Here is a 26,666-nt window from a genome sequence, read left to right on the forward strand (position 1 = left end):
GTTTGTTGTAAAAGGTCCTTGACCTGATTACTTAAAAACACTGGAGGGTAGGGGTGGGGGGGAGGGGGATCGATACAGCATAGTATCCCAATATTCTGTGGGCAATATATCCTATCATATCAAATACAAAGTATTGTGATATTTTAATATACAAAATGTCAAGTGCATGCAACATTTATGACATGGTTTTATGACAGTGTTGGTCAGTCTGTCTGCTTGACAATCCCATTTTACTGCAATAGAAATGATTGAAGTGAGATGAACAGACTGGAAACTTGATCTCATTAGAACATTAAAACAGATGTTGTCAACGTTTTTTCCTTTGGGGACATCATTTGCAGTTGAAAAAAGGTAATAAATCACAATATATTGCAACATCGCAATACTCAATATATCGCAATACTAGCATCGCAATACTAGTATTGTGATAATATCGTATTGTGGGGCATCTGGTGATTCCCACCCCTAACTGGAGGGTGACAGGAGGAGTGAGGACTTTAGGAGCTCAGCAAGCTACAGGGAGGGATTTCATCTATCATTTCACCCGGAGGGGGGTCTGGTGATGAATTGGCATTTAATATTCAGGCTAAATCAAAGTAGCTTCTAATGTTCTCACAATACCAAACACATGGACCTTTCCTAAACAATAGAGGGTATGCACACCCACTGGAACACGCCCCCTCAATCAGGAACGAGTGTCAAAATGAGTGTCAAATTCCTCCCTGAGCAGCAGTTGTCACTTATCTAGGCTGATTACTGCATTCAAGCTCAGTCTTGCTGTGACTCAGTGGGCGTGACCCCACAGTGACTTCTGCCTCTGTGACATCACATGCATACCCTCTATACCATAGCAAAAAAAGCATAAATATTCCTACCATACAACATTTTACATATATTTTTTTAAGTAAAATTTGCTTGTCATAAATTTAGACAGCAGAAATGTGTCACAATATTAAAATATATTCCTATCAGGGGCTATATATATATATATATATATATATATATATATATATATATATATATATATATATATATATATATATATATATATTCATATCACAATATGATCCCACTGAAAGAAAATAAAATATTATATTGAATTATCGTCCACTCCAGCCCTTAAGCAAGCAAGTCCCCACACTACAACTTGAATCATACGGCTAACAGATTAGCAAGCATTCAATCACAGAGCACATTACAGAAATACAGACAGTAACCTTGTGGTCAGCAGCATTCTCTGATCTCTATCAAACTTCCCTCATATTGCCTCCAGCTTTAGTTTTAGCATCCATGTTGTATACACATTAAAAATTCAAGTTAAAAGCGCATAAACACGTTGGAACGCGTCAGTTATTTTACCTATGACGAAAGCGCGTTAGAGCCCATAGAGAACGCATTGCCGTGCTGTGCCATACCTGCAGCTGCCTACAGTAGGCCTACCTGCTCCCGAAAGTGAAAGTGAATGGTGAGTGGTCAGGGGGCGATCTTCAACCTGCTAATCCTTCTAAAGGACTATACAGACCCGGTACTGCGGCTGATTAGACTATGATACTCAGAGGCAGCCATCAGGCAGTACGAACTACGAACCATAGACAAACTGTCTAGAACAGGGGCACTCAATTAAAATGAATAGAGGTCCAGTTAGAGAAAATGTCCTCAAGCAAAGGTCCGGAAAATTGTAACGTAGCTTGCGTTATGATTCAGTGCCATTGAACTTAGGCTACTGCAATGATTGCAGTAGCCTAATGGTACAATGTCTGTATGTAGTCAACGACTGACTGTTAAATCAAAATAAACATCAACAATGTTTATTTACAGTTTTCATATTTAATTTGATTAATTATAAACAACTAGCCTCTTTATCACGAGGCCTATTTCTTCTTCCTCCTATCCGAAATGACTTACCCAAAATAAATAGAGTATAACTTCACAACTACAAGGGGTGTATGAATAATCTTGGTCTCAAAAGAAAGCTAAAACCTATGAGATTACTACAGAAATCAAGATATGTGTTACTGTGTCAGAGTAAATTAATCTAGAACACAGTAGAACATTTAATTTTTTATCTCCGCCTAAAAAAAACAACATTATTTAGAGTGAAAACCAGCTTTGAATCATGGGATAGTAGTAAAGTAATATCTGATGAGTAACTGTGCAAAAGTAGATGCTAAAAAAGAACCTGAGCACTTGTACAGATGTTTTACCACAGGCATGTCCAGGCAGAATCACCACATGTGCCATTTGGGCACATTTGGGCACCATATGTGCCATTTGACCTTTCTCAGGTACCAGGCTGGAAAACTAATTATATTTCACTGATATATCACTATGGTTATTCATCACATCCAAATACAACTGGGTTTAACTCATTTTGAAAATTCACCCAGACCTCTATACATTTTCCCATTCAAATAAGACAATACAATGGAAATGAAGACAAATAAAGTTTATTATTATTATTATTTACACAAGCCACTGGTTCACTACCAGGACTGTGCAGCCCCCTGTGGAATAAAGAAAGAAATATAGAGTCAGAATTATTATTATTATTATTATTATTATTATTATTTATCCTTGTTTTGAAAATCTAACTCCACTCACTTATGTGTTTGGAGTGGGGGAGGGTGATGCAGAGTTGGAGCAGATGTGGATGGGCCAGCAGGCTCAGAAGAAAATGTATACTCATCATCATCATCATCACTGTGGAACCAGAGGAAAAATAAATTAAATAATTTGCTGTCGTTTTGAAAATGAAATGTAGATCCAAACCGACATGTAACAACATTGGTAGAATAATAGCAACAATAAGTTTGAACCCGTTCAATTCATTGCAGGGCAATCTGGTAAAGAAAAACACAAATTCAATAAGTAATTCATAACAACACAGAGATTACATACCTCTCCAATGGAATATAATCCGAATCAGATTCACCAGAGCCATAATTACGGATCAGCTGCGTGCACAAATCCTCATCATCCTCGATGAGTCCTCCAGGTAAACATTAGCCCCACCATCTTGTTCAAGCATATAGAACCTCCTCTGTTGAAAACCTTTTCCTTTTTTCTGCCTGACATTGGCTGAGTTTCCCAACAAAGAAGCTTCTTAAGAGTTAAGAAGCTTCTTAAGGTGTTAAGAAGCTTCTTAAGGAGTTAAGAAGGCTCCAAAGAAGTGTTTCCCAAACGCCTTCTTAACAGAAGAGAAGAAAAAAGGAAAAAAGAAGGCTCTTAACTCATTCTCTGCCAGGGTCATTTCGGTCTGTGTGCTCCCAGTGCCAGGATTTTGAGCATATTTCCTGATCTTCCAGGACCCACAGAATATTCTGTGCTAGGAATAAAATTACACAACATATCTCACAATAAAGCAGAGACTCTCTTCTTACCCCTTGTAAAAAACAAACTCTACCATGTTTCCTTGTTTAGTTACAAGCAGTGGAAGTTAGCTTGTTTTCACTAAAAATGCCCTCCTCGGAAGAGAAATAGGAGAAAAAGAGGTTTTTAGTGAAGGACACCGTTTCAAGCAGAACTCTCTTTTGAGCCTTTTATTTTTTGCCTCAGTGACACATCAGACATATACAGTATTTGTTTTCCCAAATAAATAAATAAAAAATAAAAAATAAGAGAATGTATTTGAGGGAGCTGTGTCGGTCCATCCCGCCCAGTGAGCGGCTACAGAGAGAGAGAGAGAGAGAGAGTCTGGCCCCTGGGGTTTCTTGACAGATGAGGCTTGGCCGCAGCCTCCTTGCTACAGTATTGTCAGTAAAATGGAAGAACCTCAGAATAAGTTGGAACCTATTTCGAGACATGGTCTTTCCGAAATAGGTGGTGTAGGACTACACACAGGACTGGGACTAGGACTGGACTGCGCCTCCATCGACTCAGAGTCTGAAAACACAAAATATCAAAGTATGATAAATATGTGCACAAAATCAAATAAATAATTTACTTTTACAGTTGCCATGTGGATTTTTAGCTTAGCTTGATAAAAGCATAAACAAATGGAACCAATGAACCCTTATGTGGTCACACTCACACACTCTCTCTCTCTCTCTCTCACACACACACACACACACACACACACACACACAGGAATAACGAGTGCTGTAACGTTACCTGCTATCACGTTACCTCTCATAACTAACGTTAGCACAGAAGATCACACAATAGCTACGTTAGTGCTGTAAACTTTGAAATGTTTATGTGACACAGATGGCTGTGTGTGATCATTTCATCTCAAACGCGATACAAAAAATAGGCTATTTCTTACCATCGTCATCGCTCTCTCGAAGTGGCACCCATTCCCTCCTCCTCCAATTCATCTGTCAGACGGATCAGAACGCTGTGAAGGGGAGCCTTCGTCGCCCTGGCGCTCCGTCGTGGAGCAACAACAAAATAAACGCTGGCGTCTTCCTCGCCATCGTCGCCATCCGAGAACTCTGGGTCGGACTCTGTTTCGACCACAGGCTCCATCTGGACCCTGGGCAGGGGCACGGGACGACGAAGCCCCATGGTCTCTTCGATTGTCCGCTGGCGTGGACCGGGGTGCGTGCTGGAACTGGGCCCAGGGGAATCCAAGTGTGGGCCTTGAGGACGCCCAGCAGCGCTGCGGCCACGCCGGCCACCGCGCGACCGCCTCTCTTCATCTAGCTACTGCTAAATAGATTACTGCTAAATGGGTGACTATACTATAAATACTAAACTAGCGGGTTCCTTTTATCAGTTTGACTTGAAACAATGTCACAGGCTGGGAAAGTGTCTGATGTAATGTAAACAACCAAAACATGAAAGTACGTCCGAGTACGTCCTTGGCACAGAACGCCATTGTTAAAAGTACGTCCGGGTACGTCCTTGGCAGAGAATGAGTTAAGAAGCATCTTAACTGGAGCTGTCCACCATCTCGATGTGAGAGGTCCTCTGCGGCCCACTTGATGGCACTCTGAGCCCACCAGTGGGCCACGACCCAGTGGTTGAGAAACACTGTTGTAGAATAACCTAATCGTGGTCATGTTAAACAAGAACTTCTTCTATTAAACATTATTTATTTCAGACATGGACTGCAGTTCAAATTGCTTTATATACACAGCATACAACAAAATTGCGAGAAACACTACAGAATTTAAGCGACCTTGGGTTCTGTGAAAGGTGCTATATAAATCCACAAGATTCTTATTATAAAAGGAATCCATTCTGATTAGAGGAATATAGCCTACGGTAAAACATTTAAAACACAAGTAACCATACATACAGGGGAGATTTTCAAGTGTTCCCCAATTTTAAACACTAAAGGGTGCATGAAAGAAAGGAAAAAGGGAAAAACACAAGAGGAACAGTGGACACAAGTATCTCCTTTTGCCTGACGCGGTTGGATCTGCCAGTGTTTCGTCATTAACACATTGAATGCCAGCCATGTTTTCATTCCTGTAGGTAAGTTGTGCCAGGGGTGTTTTTGACGATTCTGGCTCATTTTAGAACAGCCGAGGATTCTTTTCTGTTAAGAATTCATGAACATCAATCATCTAAAAATAACTAATAGAATGTGTGCTTTCTCTGTCTAAAAGAGTTAGTTTGCAGAGTTAGTAGTTATGTAGATATTAGCCGTTGAGTACAGCATGGTTTCAGCGTCTGGAAATTTATTCAGAGATAAATGGCTTTTTGTGAAACAGTCACTTTAACCATTCATTTTTGGCATCAGTAAGACCGTCAGACATTCTAAACAATAGTTTTGAACAGTAATTTCCTCCATAACAACAGGAAACACCCCTCTCATTCAAACTCCTCCCTCCGTGTGTCTTCTCCTCCTTCCTCCTGGCTCTAACAGCGGGCGTGTCAGAAGCGCGTTGCTGCTGCCTGCCTGCCTGTCTGCCTGTCGGGCAAGACGAGTCTGAAATGGATTACTGTAAAATCGCGTCGCCATTTCCTTGAATGGCTTGCTTCCGCGGTGTGTGTGTGTGTGTGTGTGTGTGTGTGTGTGTGTGTGTGTGTGTGTGTGTGTTCGCGCGTTGCTGCGCGGCTCTGGGGGGAAGGGATCTCTGTCCGTTCTGTGTGTGTGTGTCCGGGCTTCTGACTGTAAAATCGCCAAGCCATTTCCGCGGGAGGCGGCTGCTTTTGTGGCTTTTGGGTCCCGTGGCTGTGACTTCTCTCGGTCTCTGTCGCCACTTAGTGGTCGGTAAAATAGATTACACACATGCTCTTGCTCCAAATAGTTATCTCGAAGATGTAAAAGGGGTTGATTGATGTCCCACTGTCAAAAAAAATAAATCTTTATGTAAGACGAGTTAGTCCGTCCTTGGCACTTAAGCGCTGGATTATGTAAGACGAGTTAGGTCGTCTATGGCACTTAATGAGTTAAGAAGGTGTTAAGAATGCCCCAGACCCTTCTTACAAAACCTTCTTAACGAAAGATCATCTTAGCGCTAAGAAGCTTTTGGGAAACGCAGCCTTCTTAAAGGAAGATAATTTTAGGCTAAGAAGCAATCGGGAAACGCGTTGGCTTCGTTGGCTTCTTACGGGAGCCTTAAGAAGGGTCAAAGAAGCTTCTTAGCGCTAAGAAGCTTTTGGGAAACGCATGCCTTCATAAAGAAGCAATTGGGAAACGCGTTTGCTTCTTAAGGGGGCCTTAAGAAGGGTTAAATTAGCTTCTTAGCGCTAAGAAGCTTTTGGGAAACCCAGCCAATGTTGTTAGATGAAGGCACAGGTTGTTATATGTCACAGAATGATGAAAAATGCTTGCAAAAACAGCAAAAGAACGCCTCAGTCCTGTTGGTAGTCTTGGTCGCTGTGCGCTCTGTGCGTAATGCGTAATGTTGAAATTTACCCAGCTGTGACTGAGGCGTTGCGCAGGTGGATAACTCGGCAACCCATTGGTCGAATTTGATGATCGACACCTCTATCAACCAGTCAGAGTCAGGAGATTCGAGGGGCGGCACCCAAATTCACATTAGAAACACCAATGACGATCCAGAAGGAAGCGGAAGGAAGTAAACCCAAAGATAGCATATTGTAGCAAGATCGCACACTCCACTCTAGAAACCCTTTCCTCTTTATGTAAACAACCAGGACCTTCGTGACTCATTTCAAACTAACGCAGAGTCATGGAAGTATACATTAGTAGCGTGTTTTCGAGCTGGAATATAACTTTTGACCACAAAACAGCAAAGGTAAGACATACTTTATGATTTTGATATGTTTATTTTTGCAACTCTTTGGCTGCTAGTTCGCTGAGTTTTCGTCACACAGTGATGGGGCAGACATATCTGTAATCTATGAGTCTCTGCTTTCAAAGGACATATTGTTTGTCTGGGTTGCTTGAAGTGTTGAAATTAGCAGAAGTACTAAATTGGACATACACTGTTTTCGTGTTTTTGTTACATGGCCATATAATTTCTTGGGGTTTGAATTGTGTTTCGTTTGGGTGACAATGCTTGATATATGCTTTTAGCTGAGTTTCTCCCCGTCATTTTGGTATGCTGCAAGTTAGGATTGGTGCTTCCTAGCGTGAGCATAGGTCGTCTGTACTGCACTCATCACACGCAGCCCCCTGTACAGGGGCCGCTCGTATTGAAGAGGCTAGCCTACACTAATAATAAATACATGTTCCTTTCTCATTTCAAGTAAAATAATGGCTGCATTTAAAAATAACATACAACAGAGTGCTTTGGAAAAATGTGCATCTTAAAAGTGCTTTAATTTTAGAAAATTCCCTTTCCTCCACATTTTCTATTGAGAGAAGTGAGCTCCCTATCTGTCTGTCTGTCTGTCTCTATGTATCTATCTGTCTGTCTGTCTGTCTGTCTGTCTGTCTGTCTGTCTGTCTGTCTGTCTCTATGTATCTATCTGTCTGTCTGTCTGTCTCTATGTATCTATCTGTCTGTCTGTCTGTCTGTCTGTCTGTCTGTCTGTCTCTATGTATCTATCTGTCTGTCTGTCTGTCTGTCTGTCTGTCTGTCTCTATGTATCTAGTCTCTCGCCTCTACTCCGTCCGTGTGTAACTGACACTCTCGCCTGCAGCACTGAGAAGGAACAGGCAGAATCTAATCGGATTTGATTGGCTGAGTAGCATCAGCTCACCTGGAGCAACACCGGGGAGCTGAGGCTGATCTGGGGAAATGCATACAGCAACACGTCTGGCCACTGCTGGGCCAGCGCGTCTATCCCCAGTGACGCACCCCCGCCTCTCATGGAAAAGAATAGCGGACATTGTGCGTTTTCTGGCGATGTGAAGAGATCTACGGATGCTTGACCGAATCTCTCCCACATCTGGTGGCATACCAGGGGGTTGAGTCTCCACTCTCCGTAGAGGAGATTTCCCCTGGAGAGCAGATCCGCCCCGCTGTTCTGGACACCCGGGAGGTGAATCGCTCGCAGTGATAACAGGTGCTCGCTGCTCCACATGATCAGGCTCTGGGCCAGCGTGTGCAACTTCAGGGAGCGAGTGCCCCCTTGCCTGTTTATGTATGCCCCCGTTGTCGTGGTGTCTGACCTGACTAACACATGACACTTCCCCCAAGAAGGGGAGGAACTGTTTCAGGGCCAGAAAAACCGCTGATAGTTCTAAGAAATGTATGTGAGCCAGACGGAGTTCGGGGGGCCATGTCCCATTGACGGCCCTGCCCTCGAACACCGCCCCCCAACTCATGAGGAAGGCGTCTGTCATCACAGTCTTTCTCAACACAATCGTCCCCATGGGGACACCGGTGGTAAACACGGGGTCCACGCGTTAGTACGACACCCCATAGGTCAGACTACACATAACTCCGACCACCCGCTAATCCGACCATTGATGTCTACGTCGAGTTTTATCATTGTAGTCTCATAATGTCGACCCTCCATTAATCCGACCATTTTAACGCCATTATTCCGACTGTCGGATTTCATACCCAGTAGTTCGACCTCGCGTAAATCCGCCTATATACAGCACTTCCAACAGAAGCAGTCTGTGCATTTCTCTGTGCGCTCTCAAACATGCACACACTACAAGATTTGTAAATGTGGCGCACCACGCACTACAGGATATTATTAAGATTATCGGCAGGATAATCACCTTGACGCCTGGCCATACTCCGAACCTGTTTCGTTTTTGGGGTTCCAGCAGTGACCAAAGCGCTCCACCCCCACCTCACCTCTCTCTCTCTCTTTTCCCTCATTTTCATGCCCGTCTCGCCAAACAAATGAATCTCACGGCAGTTAGCATGCATGTAAACAACGCGACTCAATTGTCTGTACAAGTGAGAACACAAACACATGGGCTACCAAAATATATTCCCCTGCTGCATGTCTTGATGAGATCGGCAAAAGTTTGGATAGACTGGATTGCTTCCCGCAGCAGCAATGCCTTTTTTCCCCACACTGCTCGATAGACAGGTAGGAGATTAACAACCTCTGACTGGCAGGGGCTCAAAACTACGATATAACAACTTTTTATTCATTGGTCATTCATTGTGATATAAATTAGTGACATTTTCCCCCAAATACTTGTGGTTCTGTGCTGTTGGTATTTGGTAGCCTATCTGATGCCTGCAGTGCAGCGCATCAAATGAGCCGCGTCAATTAACGCGTCAATCTCTCTCTCTCTCTCTGGAGTCCCACGTAACTGTCTAATTTACTGCGGTCGGATTTTTGGGAGGTCGGATTTATGAGATTAAAATAATAGGGCGGATCTTTGGGTAGTCTAACTCATGAGTGGTCGAACTATTGAGAGGTCGGACGGAAGACTTTGGCCCAATCCCAATTCCTATCTTAACCCTCAATCTTAACCCTCAGTCTCAAAAATGCGCACTCCCGCGAAGTGCTAGTGCTGTCCCGATTCTCAGTGTGTTGAGTTAAGGGTGAAGTTTAAGGGCTGTATGGCCCTTACTTTTGAGATTTTCCAGGACCACCCTTGGCAGTGAGTGTGATCCCAGAATCCCTTGCGTGTCATCAGCTAGATCCATTCAGATCGAAGATGGCGGCGAAAGGAGGAAAAAAGCAGCCCTACAAAGTTAAGTATTTCCTTGTTAATAGAGATGTAAAAATTACGATAACCATTGTATTAGCTTAGTTTAATGTCATTTTATGGATTTCCGTTTTGGAATCCTAACAACAATTGTTGTTGCTAACTATCGATAGTCAGTAGCCATGCTGGTGCGGTCAAGCCATATTGTTATTATTATATTATAACATTGTTAACGTTGTTACGAAATGCCATAATTCTCGGTGGTAATGTCGTTGTTGAGTTGTTTTTATCAAGATACAGCCTACGTGTAATGTTTGCACGGACATTTTCGTAAGATGACCGGGCTAGTGTTATCTCCCAGGCTACGCACCACAACACAAGTGGGGGCTAGAATGACCGTGCTTTCCGAGGTGAGGGCTGGCTTGACTGCAGTGTTTATCTAATGATAGATCGTTAGATAAAAAGCATGGGAGATAACTGCAAACTATTATCACATGAACACGGTAGTCAGTAGTTACAACATCCAACAGTGCCGATAACATGTTTCGGTTTAACTGGTGACCGTGTTAACTCGGCTACGTTGCAACGTTAGCAATGTTATAATATAATATAATAATAATAATATGGCTTGACCGCACCAGCACGGCTGACTATCGATAGTTAGCAACAACAAATGTCCAAAACGGAAATCCATAAAATGACATTTAAACTAAGATAATACAATGGTTATCGTAATTTCTACATCTATATTATCAAGGAAATATTTGTAGGGATGCTTTTTTCCTCTCCTTTTGAATTGACAGACTGGACGGAGCTTTGGCATACTGCTGCCCCCCACAGTCTGAAGACGTATCTGCCTTTAAGGGCTGTCCCATTTTAAAGTCGCAAGATAGCCTTTAACACTTAGTTTTGAGGGCTACTAAGATTGAGGGTTGAGCTTGAGGGTTAAGATTGAGGGTTAAGAAAAGAATTGGGATTGGGCCTATGACCCGGTAAACACCTCCGGGTCCTGCCACGGACTAAGGGCTGTGAGGCACTCTGGGGAAACCTCCACTACTCGCCTCAGGTGACGACGCACGTCTAGGCGTAGTGAGGACACCCACCTCTGGAGAGCTCTCATTTTCAGTAACCCCTGAGGCACTACTGAAATGACTGATGCCATGAGCCCCGTCATGCGGAGGCAGACCCGTAATGAAACCGGGCTCCTCCGGTGAAACAGAGCCAGGTGCTGGCGAAAAGTTTCCACTCGTGCTTGTGACAGGAAAGCTCGAAACAAAACCGTGTTTAGCTCGAGTCCTAAATACACAATATTTTGAGTGGGAGAGAACACGCTCTTTGCGTGATTGACACTGAACCCCAAGCTGTTTAGACCGTTCATAAGTGTCTGAGTGTCTCTCTCCGATTCCTCTTTGCTCGGTGCACATAGCAGGAAATCGTCTAGATAGGCCAGCACCCTGACGCCCTTGGCTCGCATCGGGTTCAAGGCTGCCTCCACACATTTGCTGAACACTCTGGGAGCTAGTGACAGCCCAAACAGTCTGAAATTCGTAGGCTATGCCTCTGAAGGCGAACCTCTGCAATTTCCTGTGACCCGGGCAGATGCTTATGTGGAAATAAGCGTCCTGCAAATCGACTGACGTGAACCAGTCGCCCCGTTGAATCGAGCGGAACAGCACGTTGTGTGCGAGCATCCTGAACTTGTACTTTCGGAGGTGTGAGTTGAGGATACGAAAATCCAGGATAGGACGTAGCGAGCCTCCTTTCTTTGGGATGAGAAAATAACAGGAGTAAAACCCTGTATTTCTCTCCCCCTCCGGTACAATTCGCACTGCGCCCTTGTCTAGGAGAGATGAGATTTCATCCTCCAGAGCCTGGGCCACCTCCCCCGTCACCTCCGAGGCTTGCACTCCATTGAAGGAGGGCGGTTTCATTGCAAACTGGAGCCTGTAACCCTTTGTGACAGTGGTCAGAACCCAGGGATGAACCGTGCATGCGTGCCACGCCTCTGCCATGACAGCGAGAGGACCGGGCAGGCTTAAGCCCAGAGATGGAGCGACTGACTGTGCCATCTGGTCACTGGTGGCCACAGGTCGCTCCCCACTTTTATTTCTTTTTGACATTTTTTGTTCCACTGCGCCCTCGGCCTTATTGGGGGGCCTGGATGCGTCAGTGGTTTCATTTTTAATTTTGTCAAACTGTGAAAAGTGCTTTGTGACACTGTACCCAACCCAAGGCGCAGAAAACACAAAAGTGAAGCATTCGCACTGTTCCGCCTTGCTGCTCTGACGCTTTCAAGTGAGGCGGGTTGCCTGCTAAACCGGTGCTGTGACAAGCTTTGCTCCCGGGACAAAAGGCGTATAACAATTTACCACCAACGCGCGTTCATGACTTTCACATCGGAGGAGCGGATCCTATTTTCCATTTTTTTTTCGGCTTTCAAGGCCGGTGTGAAAGAGCCTAGTGACGCTGGTATAGCTGGCTCAGCCTGGCTGGGGGCGTGGTCAGGGTGGGGTAAAAAACCCCGTTCTATCCATTCAGCAAAGTTAGAATTTAGCTGATAGCCCAGCCCAGGCAGACACGATCGGGGATTTAACCACCGCAGTAAACGCACATCTGAGCAGACGTCTTGTGTTCTGCTCTTGAACCCCTAAACATGTAGTTTAGAGCCGCAGCACCGTCTTTTTTTTTGAGTCAGCCCATGAGATATACTGTATGGGCGGTTTTACCCCACTCGCGCGCCAGCCGTTTAACATTTTGTGGGCATTCCCAGACATGCAGACTGTCTCTATACCCATCACACCAATATCCGTTTCAGTGCAGAATGGTTAGTTCCTTGCTCTGCTCTCCCCTAGGAGCACCGGGAGCAGGGGATTTGTCCTTCTCAATGTATATTGCCATTAGGGACACACCCGCTGCAGTAGCCTACTCTCTCGCGCATTCTCTCTCTCGCTCACGCTCTCTCTGCATTCTCTCTCTCTCGCTCCCCCCATTTCCCCGTGGGTGCGCATTCTCTCTTTCGCTCCCGCTCTCTCGGCATTCTCTCTCTCTCGCTCCCCCCAACAACAGGGGAACAACAGCTTAGATGGTCTAACACGCTTTCGCTAATGTCAGCCGACTAATGCTGGGATTGCACTGGTTGTGTTGCGTTGCGGCTGTTCTCCGGTTTTGATCCGTGCTCTGTGCTCCGCCAACACTAACCGGCTGCGTGCAGAGCCCGTCACGGCGCCGCTCCGCCAGACAGCTAGAGTGACGAGACCGACAGGTTCTCACGGTAAAATCGTGCGAGCCAATTTGTATGTGGGGACAAACAGGCAGAAGATCATTGTTCCCTACTGGAGAAGCAGAGGAGGGGTGGACTTGCTTGGTGTTGTCCTTGTAAAAAGGGTCGTGTCATAAATTATTTTGTGGTTTTCCACTTCAATTATGAACTTTTCCTCATACATGTTTGTCCTCTGGCTTGATATTGAATGCTGTAAGCACCTCTGCCCTGTTGATTTCATGCCTGGCTCCGCCCAACTTGCTGCAGCTTTGCTCCGTCATCCGTGAAAAATAGAAGCCTTGCGTATTTCTTTCGGAGAGTTCCGGATCGTCGTTGCTGGGACGGAGTACACACGCAACGCAGCGGAGTAGGTGGGAGTTGACACAATGATTAGAGTGGAAACGTATCGGCTCCGATGCCGTACCGCAGCGCAGACGGACCGAACACGGACCTAGTGGAATGTAGGCGTACCATTATAGAACGAGACCGTAGTACAGCACGCTTGCGCCAATACTGTCTATGTGACTCGTTAAGCTGTTTGTAAAAGTCCGCTTTAACTTTTGATGGTCAAGCTAAGACACACAGAGACGAACGGGCTTGTCGGCAAAGACTTACCCGGACGTAGATTAACAATATACGGCAGCTTATTCCAACAGAATAACATGTCCTTCGACTACCGAGATGGCTTGTCTATGGACAGTTGAGTGAAACTCTGACAAGGATACGGCTGGTATAGGAGCAGTGGTCTTCACGGGGAAGAGAGCTGGAATGACGTTCCATGCGACTTCCGCGGCCGTATATAGAGGGCCGGCCCGTTCCGTATCACCTGTAACTCATTTCAGTTTAATGATTCTCATTTTCAAATCGCGAGGCTTTGGCTGGCAGCCTGCCAGCAGCTGCTGCAGCTCAGTCCGGGACGGACCACTGCAGGCTAAACCTGCACAGATAATTACTTTAATGTCTCTGTTAGTGTGGATAATCAGGACAGTGGTTATATTAGATCATAAAATGGCTCTCTCAAATCAAGCAATCTGATTGGCTCACAGTTGTGGTACTGTATATTGAGCATATACCACATTCAATATACCACAGTTGGAGCCACTCACTGCAAAAATGAGAAATCCTAAAATGCTGCGAGCTGCGAGTTTTTGCATGACCCTTAGGTGTGGTATAATAAGCATATACCACAGCCTGTCGTGATCTATTGCTTAAATGAATTATTAGTATGCATGTCAGATAGAGCATAACTTGTACATTGCATACTGTACACACACACACACACAATTTCTCCTGTCTCCGTCACACACACAGAAACTCACTTTTCCACTGAAGCTCTTGCGTTTGTCCGAAAGCGTCTCAGGTGCCATGAAGGCAGGAGTGCCAGCTGTGCTGGAGAGCAAGGCATCGTTGCCCTCAAACTGGTTGCTGACTCCAAAGTCAGCGATCTTCACGTGGCCATCGTCCCCCAGCAGCAGGTTAGAGGGCTTGATGTCCCGGTGGACGATCTTCTGGTAGTGCACTGAGGATGAAGGAGAGGCAGTACAATCAGATTCATAGAAATACTACAGAGCTGAAGGCCAGGCATCACAGGTGAAGAGGGGAAAAATCAGGATGACTTGTTATTGTTGAATATGGACACAAATAGTTTCTGTTTTAGGACATTTATTTATTTTGTCATTAACATGTTCAAATTAACCAATATGTCTAAAAAATGCAAGACATTTGCACATCAAAATACATTTACAGAGAATTTGTAATTGTTTTAGGTAATTAATTATTTACGAAATATCATGCACGTGGCAAAGAATCTCACTTTTCATGTAAAATAACCAATCAACTAGAAATGACAGAAGATATTTAAAATGTTTGTAAGTCCTCTGTAAATCACAAATTTTGTCAAGAAACTTCTTGATTTGATTTGGTTAAGTTGGGGAAAAAGGGAACACATCATTTTGAGATAATGGCCATAATAATGTTTTTCTTCTTCTCTCTTCAGCTAATTTTGTACTTGGTGTATAAAAACATACAAATTAAATGATTTAAGTTGATGCAAACTGACTAGTCTGGCCAAAAACAGCTATTTGCTGCCTTGTCTTAAAGATTATGGTGACTTGTCATATAAGAATGCTTCTGCCCAAAGTCGCTAGGCTAGACACTGTATCATTGTGCCTTACGTTTTGTCACTGGTTGTAAACATCTTACACAGCATTGGACCTTGTATGCAAAAGCTGATTGGTCATCTCTGTATGTATGCAGGCATAGCCTTTGGTTGAGTTTTATCTATAAAACTCTTCTTGGACTGGTCCCTACTACTCTACACACCTCCTCAGAAGCCAAGGCCATTACAGCCTGCACTCCATTGACTCACAAGATGCTGCAGTCGACTGTTCTACATGTTCACACTGAGCTAGGCAAAAAGGTTTAAATACGTTGACCCTGGAACAAAGACTTAAAATTGCCAGAACTCATGATGACATGATGCCTGTGGTTCTATTTCAAAGGACTTAGAAAGTGGAAGCATTGGAAATTGTTTCTGAACTTAACTCATTACCTATGTAATTCCAAGTGTGCCTCTTCAAATGTTTGTTATTTGTGTGTCTGTATGGAACCTAAATGTATGTTTTTTTATGCTGCACTCTTGGCCAGGTTTCTCTTGAAAAAGGGATTTTAAATCTCAATGAGTCTTTTACCTGGTTAAATAAAGGTTTGAAATAAAAAAATATAAATTTGTTTCTAAATGTCAGTTGTTCATTGAAGGAAAATGTGAGAATGCCAGACAGAAATATGCGAGGGAGAAAAACTCAACGCTCTCCACTAAAGAATATGATGACATATTCACAATACTGCACATCACGCTGACATGAAGAAGACAACCTCAGATATTTCAAGACAGTTTAATGACAGTGCCTGCGTATCCTGGTTACCACCCACCCACACCCACACCCACACACAGTGACCACGACAGTTAAGTAATCAAAGCTTTGGTTAGATCATTGCAGCATAAGAATAATGTGAGCACTGGGAGTTCAAATTCATCTACTGTAGGTAAAGACTGAGACTAACGTGCAGACGTAAGCTGTTCTCTAAGCCTGGACACTTAATAGCAGTGTGAAGTTTAGCCCTGGACACTCTCTAAGGCTTAGGGGTCTCAAACTCAAATGACCTGGGGGCCGCTGAGTGTCCAGTCTTGTCACAAGGGGGCCACTTCATGTATTTAAAAAAAAGAGAGAAAAATGCAACCGTTCGAATTCTCAACATTAAAGGAACACTCTGCCCATTTTCAACCAGCTTTGTGTCATTAGAACATCAGTAGTATATCGGAAAACTGTAAACGGTTTTGAAGTCTGTCATTTAGTTGGACAGTTATTGAGTGTTAAAGTGTGGACCAGTGACATCACTGGTCCACACTAACTCAAATTAATAACTCATTAACTCAAATCAACTCTCAATAACTGTCAAACTAGATGAATGATGAATAGTTTCACAGTTATTGAGAGTTGATTTGAGTTAATGAGTTATTAATTTGAGTTAGTGTGGACCAGTGATGTCACTGGTCCACACTTTAACACTCAATAACTGTCAAATTAAATGACAGACTTCAAAACCGTTTACAGTTTTCTGATATACTACTGATGTTCTAATGATACAAAGCTGGTTGAAAATGGGCGGAGTGTCTCAGATGGTCTTCGTCTTTTGGTCACACCGAGGGCCTTCGGGTCAATTTGACGCGGCTCATGTTCAACCATTCTAAAGTCGTTATAAACCCCAAAAATCCTACTAATCATAGTTTGTTCTTCATTTTAATAAAGAGCTACTCAAGTTTATTTATTATCTCCGCGAGGAGATTATGAGATTGTCGCTGTCAGTGCGTCTGTCTGTCTGTGCGTCTGTGCGTACGTGTGTTCCTGTGTGCGTGTGTTCCTCCCGGATCTCGAGAACCGTTGGTCGGATCTACTTCAAACTTTGGGAGTGTACTAAGGAGTACGTGATGGAGTACAGTGACCTGTTTTCGTGCAATTCGGTATAGCGCCACCTACTGCCAACACAGTGCGTGTGATCCTTGTGTGTTCCTCCCGGATCTCCAGAACCATTGGTCGGATCTACTTCAAACTTTAGGAGTGTACTAAGGAGTACGTGACGGAGAACAGTGACCTGTTTTCGTGCAATTCGGCATAGCGCCACCTACTGGCAACACAACAAGTGGTTTATCTTGAGAACCCCTCGTCCGATCAACTTCAAACTCGGGGAGTGCGCTTAGGGGGACCCAACGGAGTGCAGGGAGCTGAATTCCAGGCAATTCGGCATAGCGCCACCTACTGGCAACAAATAAAACTTCTTGCAATTCGCCTTAGCACCACCTACTTGCAACAAAAAATGCTTATCTCAACAACTCTTTCCCGGGGTTTCCACCCACACAGGGTCTATGTGCCGACAGGCCGCAATGCCGATAGCCCACAAGCAGAACCAGCTCATGAGCGAGGCGGCGTGCAGCGTGTCGGTGGACCGGCTGGAGCTAACCTCTCCCTGCCCCCACGCCAAACCTAACCTCCCCCCATGCCTAAACCTAACCTCCCCCAGACCCTAACCCAAAACCTAACCTCTCCCACCCCCACGCCTAAACCTAACCTCCCCCAGACCCTAACCCAAACCCTAACCTCTCCCACCCCCCACGCCTAAACCTAAGGTCGGCAATGCGGGTGGTCGGCATAGCGGGTGGACACCCCACACAGGTGCAAGAGAGGTGACCTGTAGCTAAAAATAGCAAAAAAGTATCAAAACATACTGTCAACTCTGAGTGAACTTTCATTGTGTGTGTGTGTGTGTGTGTGTGTGTGTGTGTGTGTGTGTGTGTGTGTGTGTGTGTGTGTGTCAGAATGCAATGTTTACTAGAAAATACCAATATGTCTAACATTTTCAAAGAAAGAAATTGTCTAAATTTCACTTCTGACCCCTTTTAGCCTCCACTTTCAATGGCCGGGTCAAATTGACCCGAAGACCATGGGTGTTATATGTTGATGCAGGGGGGGGTAGCAAATGCATGAAATGTATCATTTTCATATCACATGTTTAGTACAGTAAATGAGCCAAGCGGAAGAAGTTTCATAGAGAAAAAAATATTTTAACATACTTTTCCTTGATGTTGAAATTCTAAAACGGGTCAGATTGACCCGAAGACCATGCGAGGGTTAACAATTTATTCATTTATTTGAGGGACATTCTATTTTTTACATTAGCAATTTATTTGTTTATTTGAGGGACTTTGTTTTCTTTTTTTAGGGACAATGCACATTACTAAATTAGGCAGTGTTAATTTTCAACTGTCCCTTGGAACTCCAGCTAGAATTAGAACTGATCATAAATGTCACTTGACAGCTCAGTAATCCGCTCTGCCACTGTGTTGGCTGAAAGGCTGATGTTGCTTAAGTGACTTTTTTTTCTGGACAGACGATATAACATATACTGTAACAGAAGTGGAGTATTGGCCAGAATGACATGAACATTTGGAAACTTATTCAGCGGGTATCTTGCATGTTGCGTTCAGGTGCATTGTAAAAAAATTTTTTTTTTTTTTTTTTTTGCAATTCCATCGCGGGCCACACAGGGGGCGCCGGCGGGCTGCATGCGGCCCGTGGGCCGTGAGTTTGAGACCCCTGATCTACAAAGACTCATGCTGCTGCTGTATATCCTACACTCACTCTCACAGGACCACCATCTACAAAGACTCATGCTGCTGCTGTATATCCTACACTCACTCTCACAGGACCACCATCTACAAAGATCATGCTGCTGCTGTATATCCTACACTCACTCTCACAGGACCACCATCTACAAAGACTCATGCTGCTGCTGTATATCCTACACTCACTCTCACAGGACCACCATCTACAAAGACTCATGCTGCTGCTGTATATCCTACACTCACTCTCACAGGACCACCATCTACAAAGACTCATGCTGCTGTATATCCTACACTCACTCTCACAGGACCATCATCTACAAAGACTCATGCTGCTGCTGTATATCCTACACTCACTCTCACAGGACCACCATCTACAAAGACTCATGCTGCTGCTGTATATCCTACACTCACTCTCACAGGACCACCATCTACAAAGACTCATGCTGCTGCTGTATATCCTACACTCACTCTCACAGGACCATCATCTACAAAGACTCATGCTGCTGCTGTATATCCTACACTCACTCTCACAGGACCATCATCTACAAAGACTCATGCTGCTGTATGTCCTACACTCACTCTCACAGGACCACCATCTACAAAGACTCATGCTGCTGTATGTCCTACACTCACTCTCACAGGACCACCATCTACAAAGACTCATGCTGCTGTATGTCCTACACTCACTCTCACAGGACCACCATCTACAAAGACTCATGCTGCTGCTGTATATCCTACACTCACTCTCACAGGACCACCATCTACAAAGACTCATGCTGCTGTATGTCCTACACTCACTCTCACAGGACCACCATCTACAAAGACTCATGCTGCTGTATCCTACACTCACTCTCACAGGACCATCATCTACAAAGACTCATGCTGCTGCTGTATATCCTACACTCACTCTCACAGGACCACCATCTACAAAGACTCATGCTGCTGTATGTATTCTAAGCCTTGACACTTAATAGCAGTGTGAAGTTTAGCCCTGGACACTCTCTAAGCCTTGACACTTAATAGTGTGAAGTTTAGCCCTGGACACTCTCTAAGCATTGACATTTAATAGCAGTGTGAAGTTTAGCCCTGGACACTCTCTAAGCCTTGACACTTAATAGCAGTGTGAAGTTTAGCCCTGGACACTCTCTAAGCCTTGACACTTAATAGCAGTGTGAAGTTTAGCCCTGGACACTCTCTAAGCCTTGACACTTAATAGTGTGAAGTTTAGCCCTGGACACTCTCTAAGCCTTGACACTTAATAGTGTGAAGTTTAGCCCTGGATACTCTCTAAGCCTTGACACTTAATAGCAGTGTGAAGGTTAGCCTTGCACACTCTCTAAGCCTTGACACTTAATAGCAGTGTGAAGGTTAGCCCTGCACACTCTCTAAGCCTTGACACTTAATAGCAGTGTGAAGTTTAGCCCTGCACACTCTCTAAGCCTCGACACTTAATAGCAGTGTGAAGTTTAGCCCTGGACACTCTCTAAGGCTAAGACTTGACCAGGGGCGGAGCAACCTTATCAGCCCACGGGGGGCGAAACTCTTAGGGGGCCCCCCCATCCCCAATTTCTTTTTTCCAATTAAGGCCAGCGGTGAAGAAAAATTTGCCTTTTTGAATCTGTTTTAGCCATATTTAGTGGAATATCTAATTTTAAACACACCAATGTTATTGTCTATTGATTGCTCTCACACTCAGGCCTGGCCTGGCCTGGCATGCAAAAAAAAAAAAAAAAAAAAATTGGATGGGGGCATGGGCCCGGGGCGGGCGCATCCTCTGCCCCGGTGTACGCTCCGCTACTGGCCTTGACCTTAATAGCATTGTGAAGTTTAGCCCTGGCCACTCTCTAAGCCTTGACACTTAATAGCAGTGTGAAGGTTAGCCCTGGACACTCTCTAAGCCTTGACACTTAATAGCAGTGTGAAGTTTAGCCCTGGACACTCCACTGATTGGATAAGTGCCGTGGTGCCCTCATGTCTGAGGAGGCCTAATCAAACATGAAACACTTGACAAGATTATGGGCCTTGGGAATTAACAATTGTTAGCGCTAATGAGACCCAAATCAAAGAGACAGGATGTCAACGACCTACAGAGTGACTATTGTCATGAAGACTGCACTACATACTGTAACAATTCAGCTTTCAGAATTTTTACAAGACATGCTTTAATGGAATATTTCACTTTTTGACACAAATGCCACACAAATTTAATTGGAGCAACCTGGATCAAGCCCCTTGGTGACCAGCACCTTGCTGAAGTCACCTTGAGCAAGAAGACTCATTGATTGATGACCTCTCAAGGATCAATAAAGTATCACACAATTGACCGATCCTAAGTCTGCCCCTCCCCCTGTCAAACAAATGTTAATATCTCAAGAACTGTACATTATATAGCTTATATTTCGACATTGTGAGTGAAAGCAGAAGTAGCTGCAGGGTTTGATATATAATTATGTATCTAGTTAGGTTGTGTGAACTGTCTGTCCCAATTTTAAAATGTCTGAATTTAGTAAAATGTGCAGCCCTATAGAGTGAATTGTGACACCACTCACTCTAGGCTGACTCCATAGGCTGCTACAAGCTTGCACAACTGTTATTGGAGCACAGAGCAAAAAGGGGCGACTTAGGAAAAGGTTCATTATTAAGTAATGTAGCCGTTTTGTAATTATTGATATTGTGATCTGGGGGGGGGGGGGCGAAGACCTGAATGTCAGTGACAAAGCACATGCTAAAGGCTGACTGCTGCAGGAGGTTTGTGTGAAAATGTTATAGTAAGGTGAAAAAGATATTGCTTTAAGCACACTGAACCTTGTTGCATAAATGGCATGCACTTGTTTCTAGGTGTCTGTATAGTGTTGAAGATGCACCTCGAGGCTCAGAGGCCACAATGATCTTGTTTCTAGGCGTCTGTATAGTGTTGAAGATGCACCTCGAGGCTCAGAGAGAGGCCGCATTGATCTTGTTTCTAGCAGTCTGTATAATGTTGAAGATGCACCTCGAGGCTCAGAGAGAGGCCGCATTGATCTTGTTTCTAGGCGTCTGTATAGTGTTGAAGATGCACCTCGAGGCTCAGAGAGAGGCCGCATTGATCTTGGTTCTAGGCGTCTGTATAGTGTTGAAGATGCACCTCGAGGCTCAGAGAGAGGCCGCATTGATCTTGTTTATAGGCATCTGTAGAGTGTTGAAGATGCACTTCGAGGCTCAGAGAGAGCCCGCATTTATCTTGTTTCTAGCAGTCTGTATAATGTTGAAGATGCACTTCGAGGCTCAGCGAGAGGCCGCATTGATCTTGTTTCTAGGAGTCTGTATATTGTTGAAGATGCACCTCGAGGCTCAGAGAGAGGCCGCATTGATCTTGTTTCTAGGAGTCTGTATAGTGTTGAAGATGCACTTCGAGGCTCAGAGAGAGGCCACATTGATCTTGTTTCTAGGCATCTGTATAGTGTTGAAGATGCACCTCGAGGCTCAGAGGGAGGCCGCATTGATCTTGTTTCTAGGAGTCTGTATATTGTTGAAGATGCACCTCGAGGCTCAGAGAGAGGCCGCATTGATCTTGTTTCTAGGAGTCTGTATAGTGTTGAAGATGCACCTCGAGGCTCAGAGAGAGGCCGCATTGATCTTGTTTCTAGGCATCTGTATATTGTTGAAGATGCATCTCGAGGCTCAGAGAGAGGCCGCATTGATTATTGATCTTGTTTCTAGGCATCTGTATATTGTTGAAGATGCACCTCGAGGCTCAGAGAGAAGCCGCATTGATCTTGTTTCTAGGCGTCTGTATAGTGTTGAAGATGCACTTCGAGGCTCAGAGGGAGGCTGCATTGATCTTGTTTCTAGGCGTCTGTATAGTGTTGAAGATGCACCTCGAGGCTCAGAGAGAGGCCGCATTGATCTTGTTTCTAGGAGTCTGTATAGTGTTGAAGATGCACTTCGAGGCTGAGAGAGAGGCCGTATTGATCTTGTTTCTAGGAGTCTGTATAGTGTTGAAGTTGCACCTCGAGGCTCAGAGAGAGGCCGTATTGATCTTGTTTCTAGGAGCCTGTATATTGTTGAAGATGCACCTCGAGGCTCAGAGAGAGGCCGCGTTGACCTTGTTTCTAGGAGTCTGTATAGTGTTGAAGATGTACTTCGAGGCTCAGAGAGAGGCCACATTGATCTTGTTTCTAGGAGTCTGTATAGTGTTGAAGATGCACTTCGAGGCTCAGAGAGAGGCCGCATTGATCTTGTTTCTAGGTGTCTGTATATTGTTGAAGATGCACCTCGAGGCTCAGAGAGAGGCCGCATTGATCTTGTTTCTAGGAGTCTGTATAGTGTTGAAGATGCACTTCGAGGCTCAGAGAGAGGCTGCATTGATCTTGTTTCTAGGCGTCTGTATAGTGTTGAAGATGCACTTCGAGGCTCAGAGAGAGGCCGCATTGATCTTGTTTCTAGGCGTCTGTATATTGTTGAAGATGCACTTCGAGGCTCAGAGGGAGGCCGCATTGATCTTGTTTCTAGGCATCTGTAGTGTTGAAGATGCACCTCGAGGCTCAGAGAGAGGCCGCATTGATCTTGTTTCTAGGCATCTGTATAATGTTGAAGATGCACCTCAAGGCTCAGAGAGAGGCCGCATTGATCTTGTTTCTAGGCATCTGTACAGTGTTGAAGATGCACCACGAGGCTCAGAGAGGCCGCATTGATCTGCGCTAATCATTAAGCTGGCAGCCCTGTGAAATTGATCCACTTCTGCAAATGAGGACACAGCCAGAGAAAAACCTTTCCATTGACCGGAGGCTCCATACTGATGAGGTGTATAGCACACACACAGCAGCCAGACCTCCGGGGCCCGGACATGGAGAATTAAGAACCGTATGGCCCACCGTATGCTCCTACAAAAACGTGAAAAAACCACCATGCCAAAGACTGGTTTATGTGGTGGTGTTCTTTTCCCCCCGCCCCAAGGATAGTGAGAGAGCATAATACATGTACAGTACTGTTGCCAAAGATATCTTTGGAAATGGATCTGATGTTTTTCATGCGTTTTACACTCCTTGTTCACATAAGACTCAATAGTAAGGATATTTAAACAAGGCTAGGTCGAAACCTAGCATATGGCCAGGGTTAATGAGCCTCATTGTTAATGTGGAGGGCTCTGTACTTGAATTTAATAAAACATTTTATTATAATCCATTCATACACATGAACTTTGTGAGGTGTGTGTATTTATTGTAAAAAAAATAAACGCATTAAAAGGACCCCACCCCTCTGTATAGCCTCATGGTGCCTTTTCTTCAACTTCTATTGTTCTAATTACATCTCTCCCAGTTAGCAGTATCCCAAAATCATCATCAAATAGCCTACGCTGCCCCCTTAAACATTTTGCTAAATATATTAGAGATTTTCCTTTTTCGTGCTGCTAATTTGTACTTCTACTTCAAAGAACCAGATAGTGCTGTGAATGGATCTGCTGCTCCTGTTTCTCCCTTCTCTCCATCCACCACCCCCTCCCTTCTCCTGTCCAAACACCAGTTTGGATATTTCCCAGAAAGCTTTGAGGCGGCATAACTTTTTACAAGAAAACCATCAAATCAGGCATCATCAAATCATCAAAAAGTTAGATAGAAAGAATATTTATTTTTAACACAACATGCAATTCTGGAATATTTGAATATTGGACAAAATGAAATTAAATGAAATTTAAACCCTAATAGAAACACACATACAGCGATGGGGGTATATAAACCCCTCGCAAATACAACGTGATATAATGAAGTTTGATCGTAACATGGTTGCACTGTGATATCCACTCCAACAAGACTAGCTTTTTATTTTTCAATAAAAACACATTTATGCCATGACTTTACATAATGTATATTTATGTTGCATCATTTAGCCTGTGCTGTGATGTGCAGGAGCAGCAAGTAAAAGTTATAAAACTAAGCCTATATAAAAAGTAGAGCGCGCACATCCACTCAAAATGCAGGTGCAGGACAAAAGCAATGAAACATATCAAAAGAAATAGAGTCCGCACACTGCTCGACTTGCTCCCAGTTGATTTATTTTTAACGTTTCGGTCAACAAGGACCTTCTTCAGAAATGAAGCAGGAAGTGACAGAGCACTCAAACTTATACAGTATGGGTCACACCCATCCACCAATTGGCAGAGGGGAAAAAAGTGTCATGTGTCAAATCAACCAGTAAGAAGATCAGATATCAGACATCTGATCTCCTACACTGGTCATATATTGCATTTTATTAATTGTTTGTCTTGGGTTTGTATACTTCATTGATTTATTTACCTGTGTGAAGCAAGATGCACTCCATTTTCTTACTGGTTGATTGTGCTCACATGACAGTTTTTTCCCCTCTGCCAATTGGTGGATGGGTGTGACCCATACTGTATAAGTTTGAGTGCTCTGTCACTTCCTGCTTCATTTCTGAAGAAGGTCCTTGTTGACCGAAACGTTAAAAATAAATCAACTGGGAGCAAGTCCAGCAGTGTGCGGACTCTATTTTTTTTAATATAATACTAGGCCTACCCTGAATGAGCCTTGTTCGTTATTGTGAAAGTTAGCGTTAGCATAGTCTAGCGTTAGCACAATACTGAGGGTTCCAAAATGTCGCCGATATGCTGGGATGCATTTACAACATGTCTAAAGATCATGGAAGTGGATTGTATCAGGAATGTCACCGATAGTTACAGATGAGCTTACAACCTTTATCTGAAGGTAATATAAGTGTATGGATGCATTGGGACCACTGGGGGAGCGAGCCAGCACCAGTCAAAGCTGTCGGGTCTGTGTTCGAGCATATTAGCCTGGCTAATATGCTAGCATGATGGCAGGCAGACAGGAGTCGGCTAATTAGCATTGGCCAAAGTTTTGCAATGAAAGCTAGAGCAGTTTCTTGAAATGCATTCTAAGCACATAAAACAACACAGCGTATTGCTGGTGGTGGCCGTGACACCGGCGCTGACCTACTGGGGGAGTGGGTTAGAGAAACTATCCGGGGGGAATTCAGGATTGCAGCCAAACACCCTCTCGAGGCAACGGATCTGCTAGGCCCAGATGTCGCAGCCATTACAGCCTGATGTCCGAGTCTCCGGGAAACTGAGGCACTGCACACCGGTGTAGCTTTTGCACCCGGGAACACAACACTTTCGACCCATGACTATCCCTAACTTGTCCCTGGCCAGTGGCCACTAAACTAAACTCAACAAACAAAGAGATGAACATTTCTTTTTCTTTTTACAAACACACAACCTAGGCTATCTGACGTACACTAAAACTAAACCTAAACTACTAAATACATACAAAGAGATACTCAACACTTTTTCTGCTGAAAATCAATATATATTGGAAATTAGCTGTGTCCTTGATGAATACAGGTCAAAGTCCTGACATTTACTGTAAAACTGAGTAATTCCTCATCTCTTCTCTGCCTGCCTGAGTAACCGATTGGAGTCCGCATTTCTTGGCTGAGTCCCACCCAAAGCCTGAAAGGCTTCATTGGATTGGATGCAGCAGACATCACTCAACAGGAGTGGACCTGATTGGCTGAGTACCGCAGCTCCCACCCAAAAGCTTCGTCTGATTGGCGTGCAACAGACATCAATCAACAGGAGTGGACCTTATTGGCTGAGTCCCGCAGCTCCCACCCAAAAGCTGAAAGGCTTCCTCTGAATGGTGTGGAGCAGACGTCACTCAACAGAAGAACTCCTGCGTGAAGTCTGTTCAAGATTCCTTAGCGACAAGGCTGTTTGTAGTGGCAGCTCCCGCTGGCCAAAAATCATGGCATATACTGTAACACCATGTCCTATCTTATGC

At 44.2% G+C, this 26,666-nt stretch overlaps 1 protein-coding gene across 1 annotated transcript in view; it reads right to left on the reverse strand.

Moving 5' to 3' along the window:
• Positions 1-26,666, reverse strand: part of camkk1a (calcium/calmodulin-dependent protein kinase kinase 1, alpha a) — a gene marked incomplete at both ends in the record, with an annotated part of 83,052 nt that overhangs the window by 15,658 nt on the left and 40,728 nt on the right. The window contains one exon of the mRNA XM_083637765.1: positions 14,507-14,706. Coding sequence (XP_083493891.1) covers positions 14,507-14,706 — 200 coding nt within the window. The remainder of the gene's footprint in view (positions 1-14,506; positions 14,707-26,666) is intronic.

The sequence above is a fragment of the Poromitra crassiceps genome (assembly GCF_964638095.1).
Source record: "Poromitra crassiceps genome assembly, chromosome: 1".
In the NCBI taxonomy this organism is placed as follows: Eukaryota; Metazoa; Chordata; class Actinopteri; order Beryciformes; family Melamphaidae; genus Poromitra; species Poromitra crassiceps.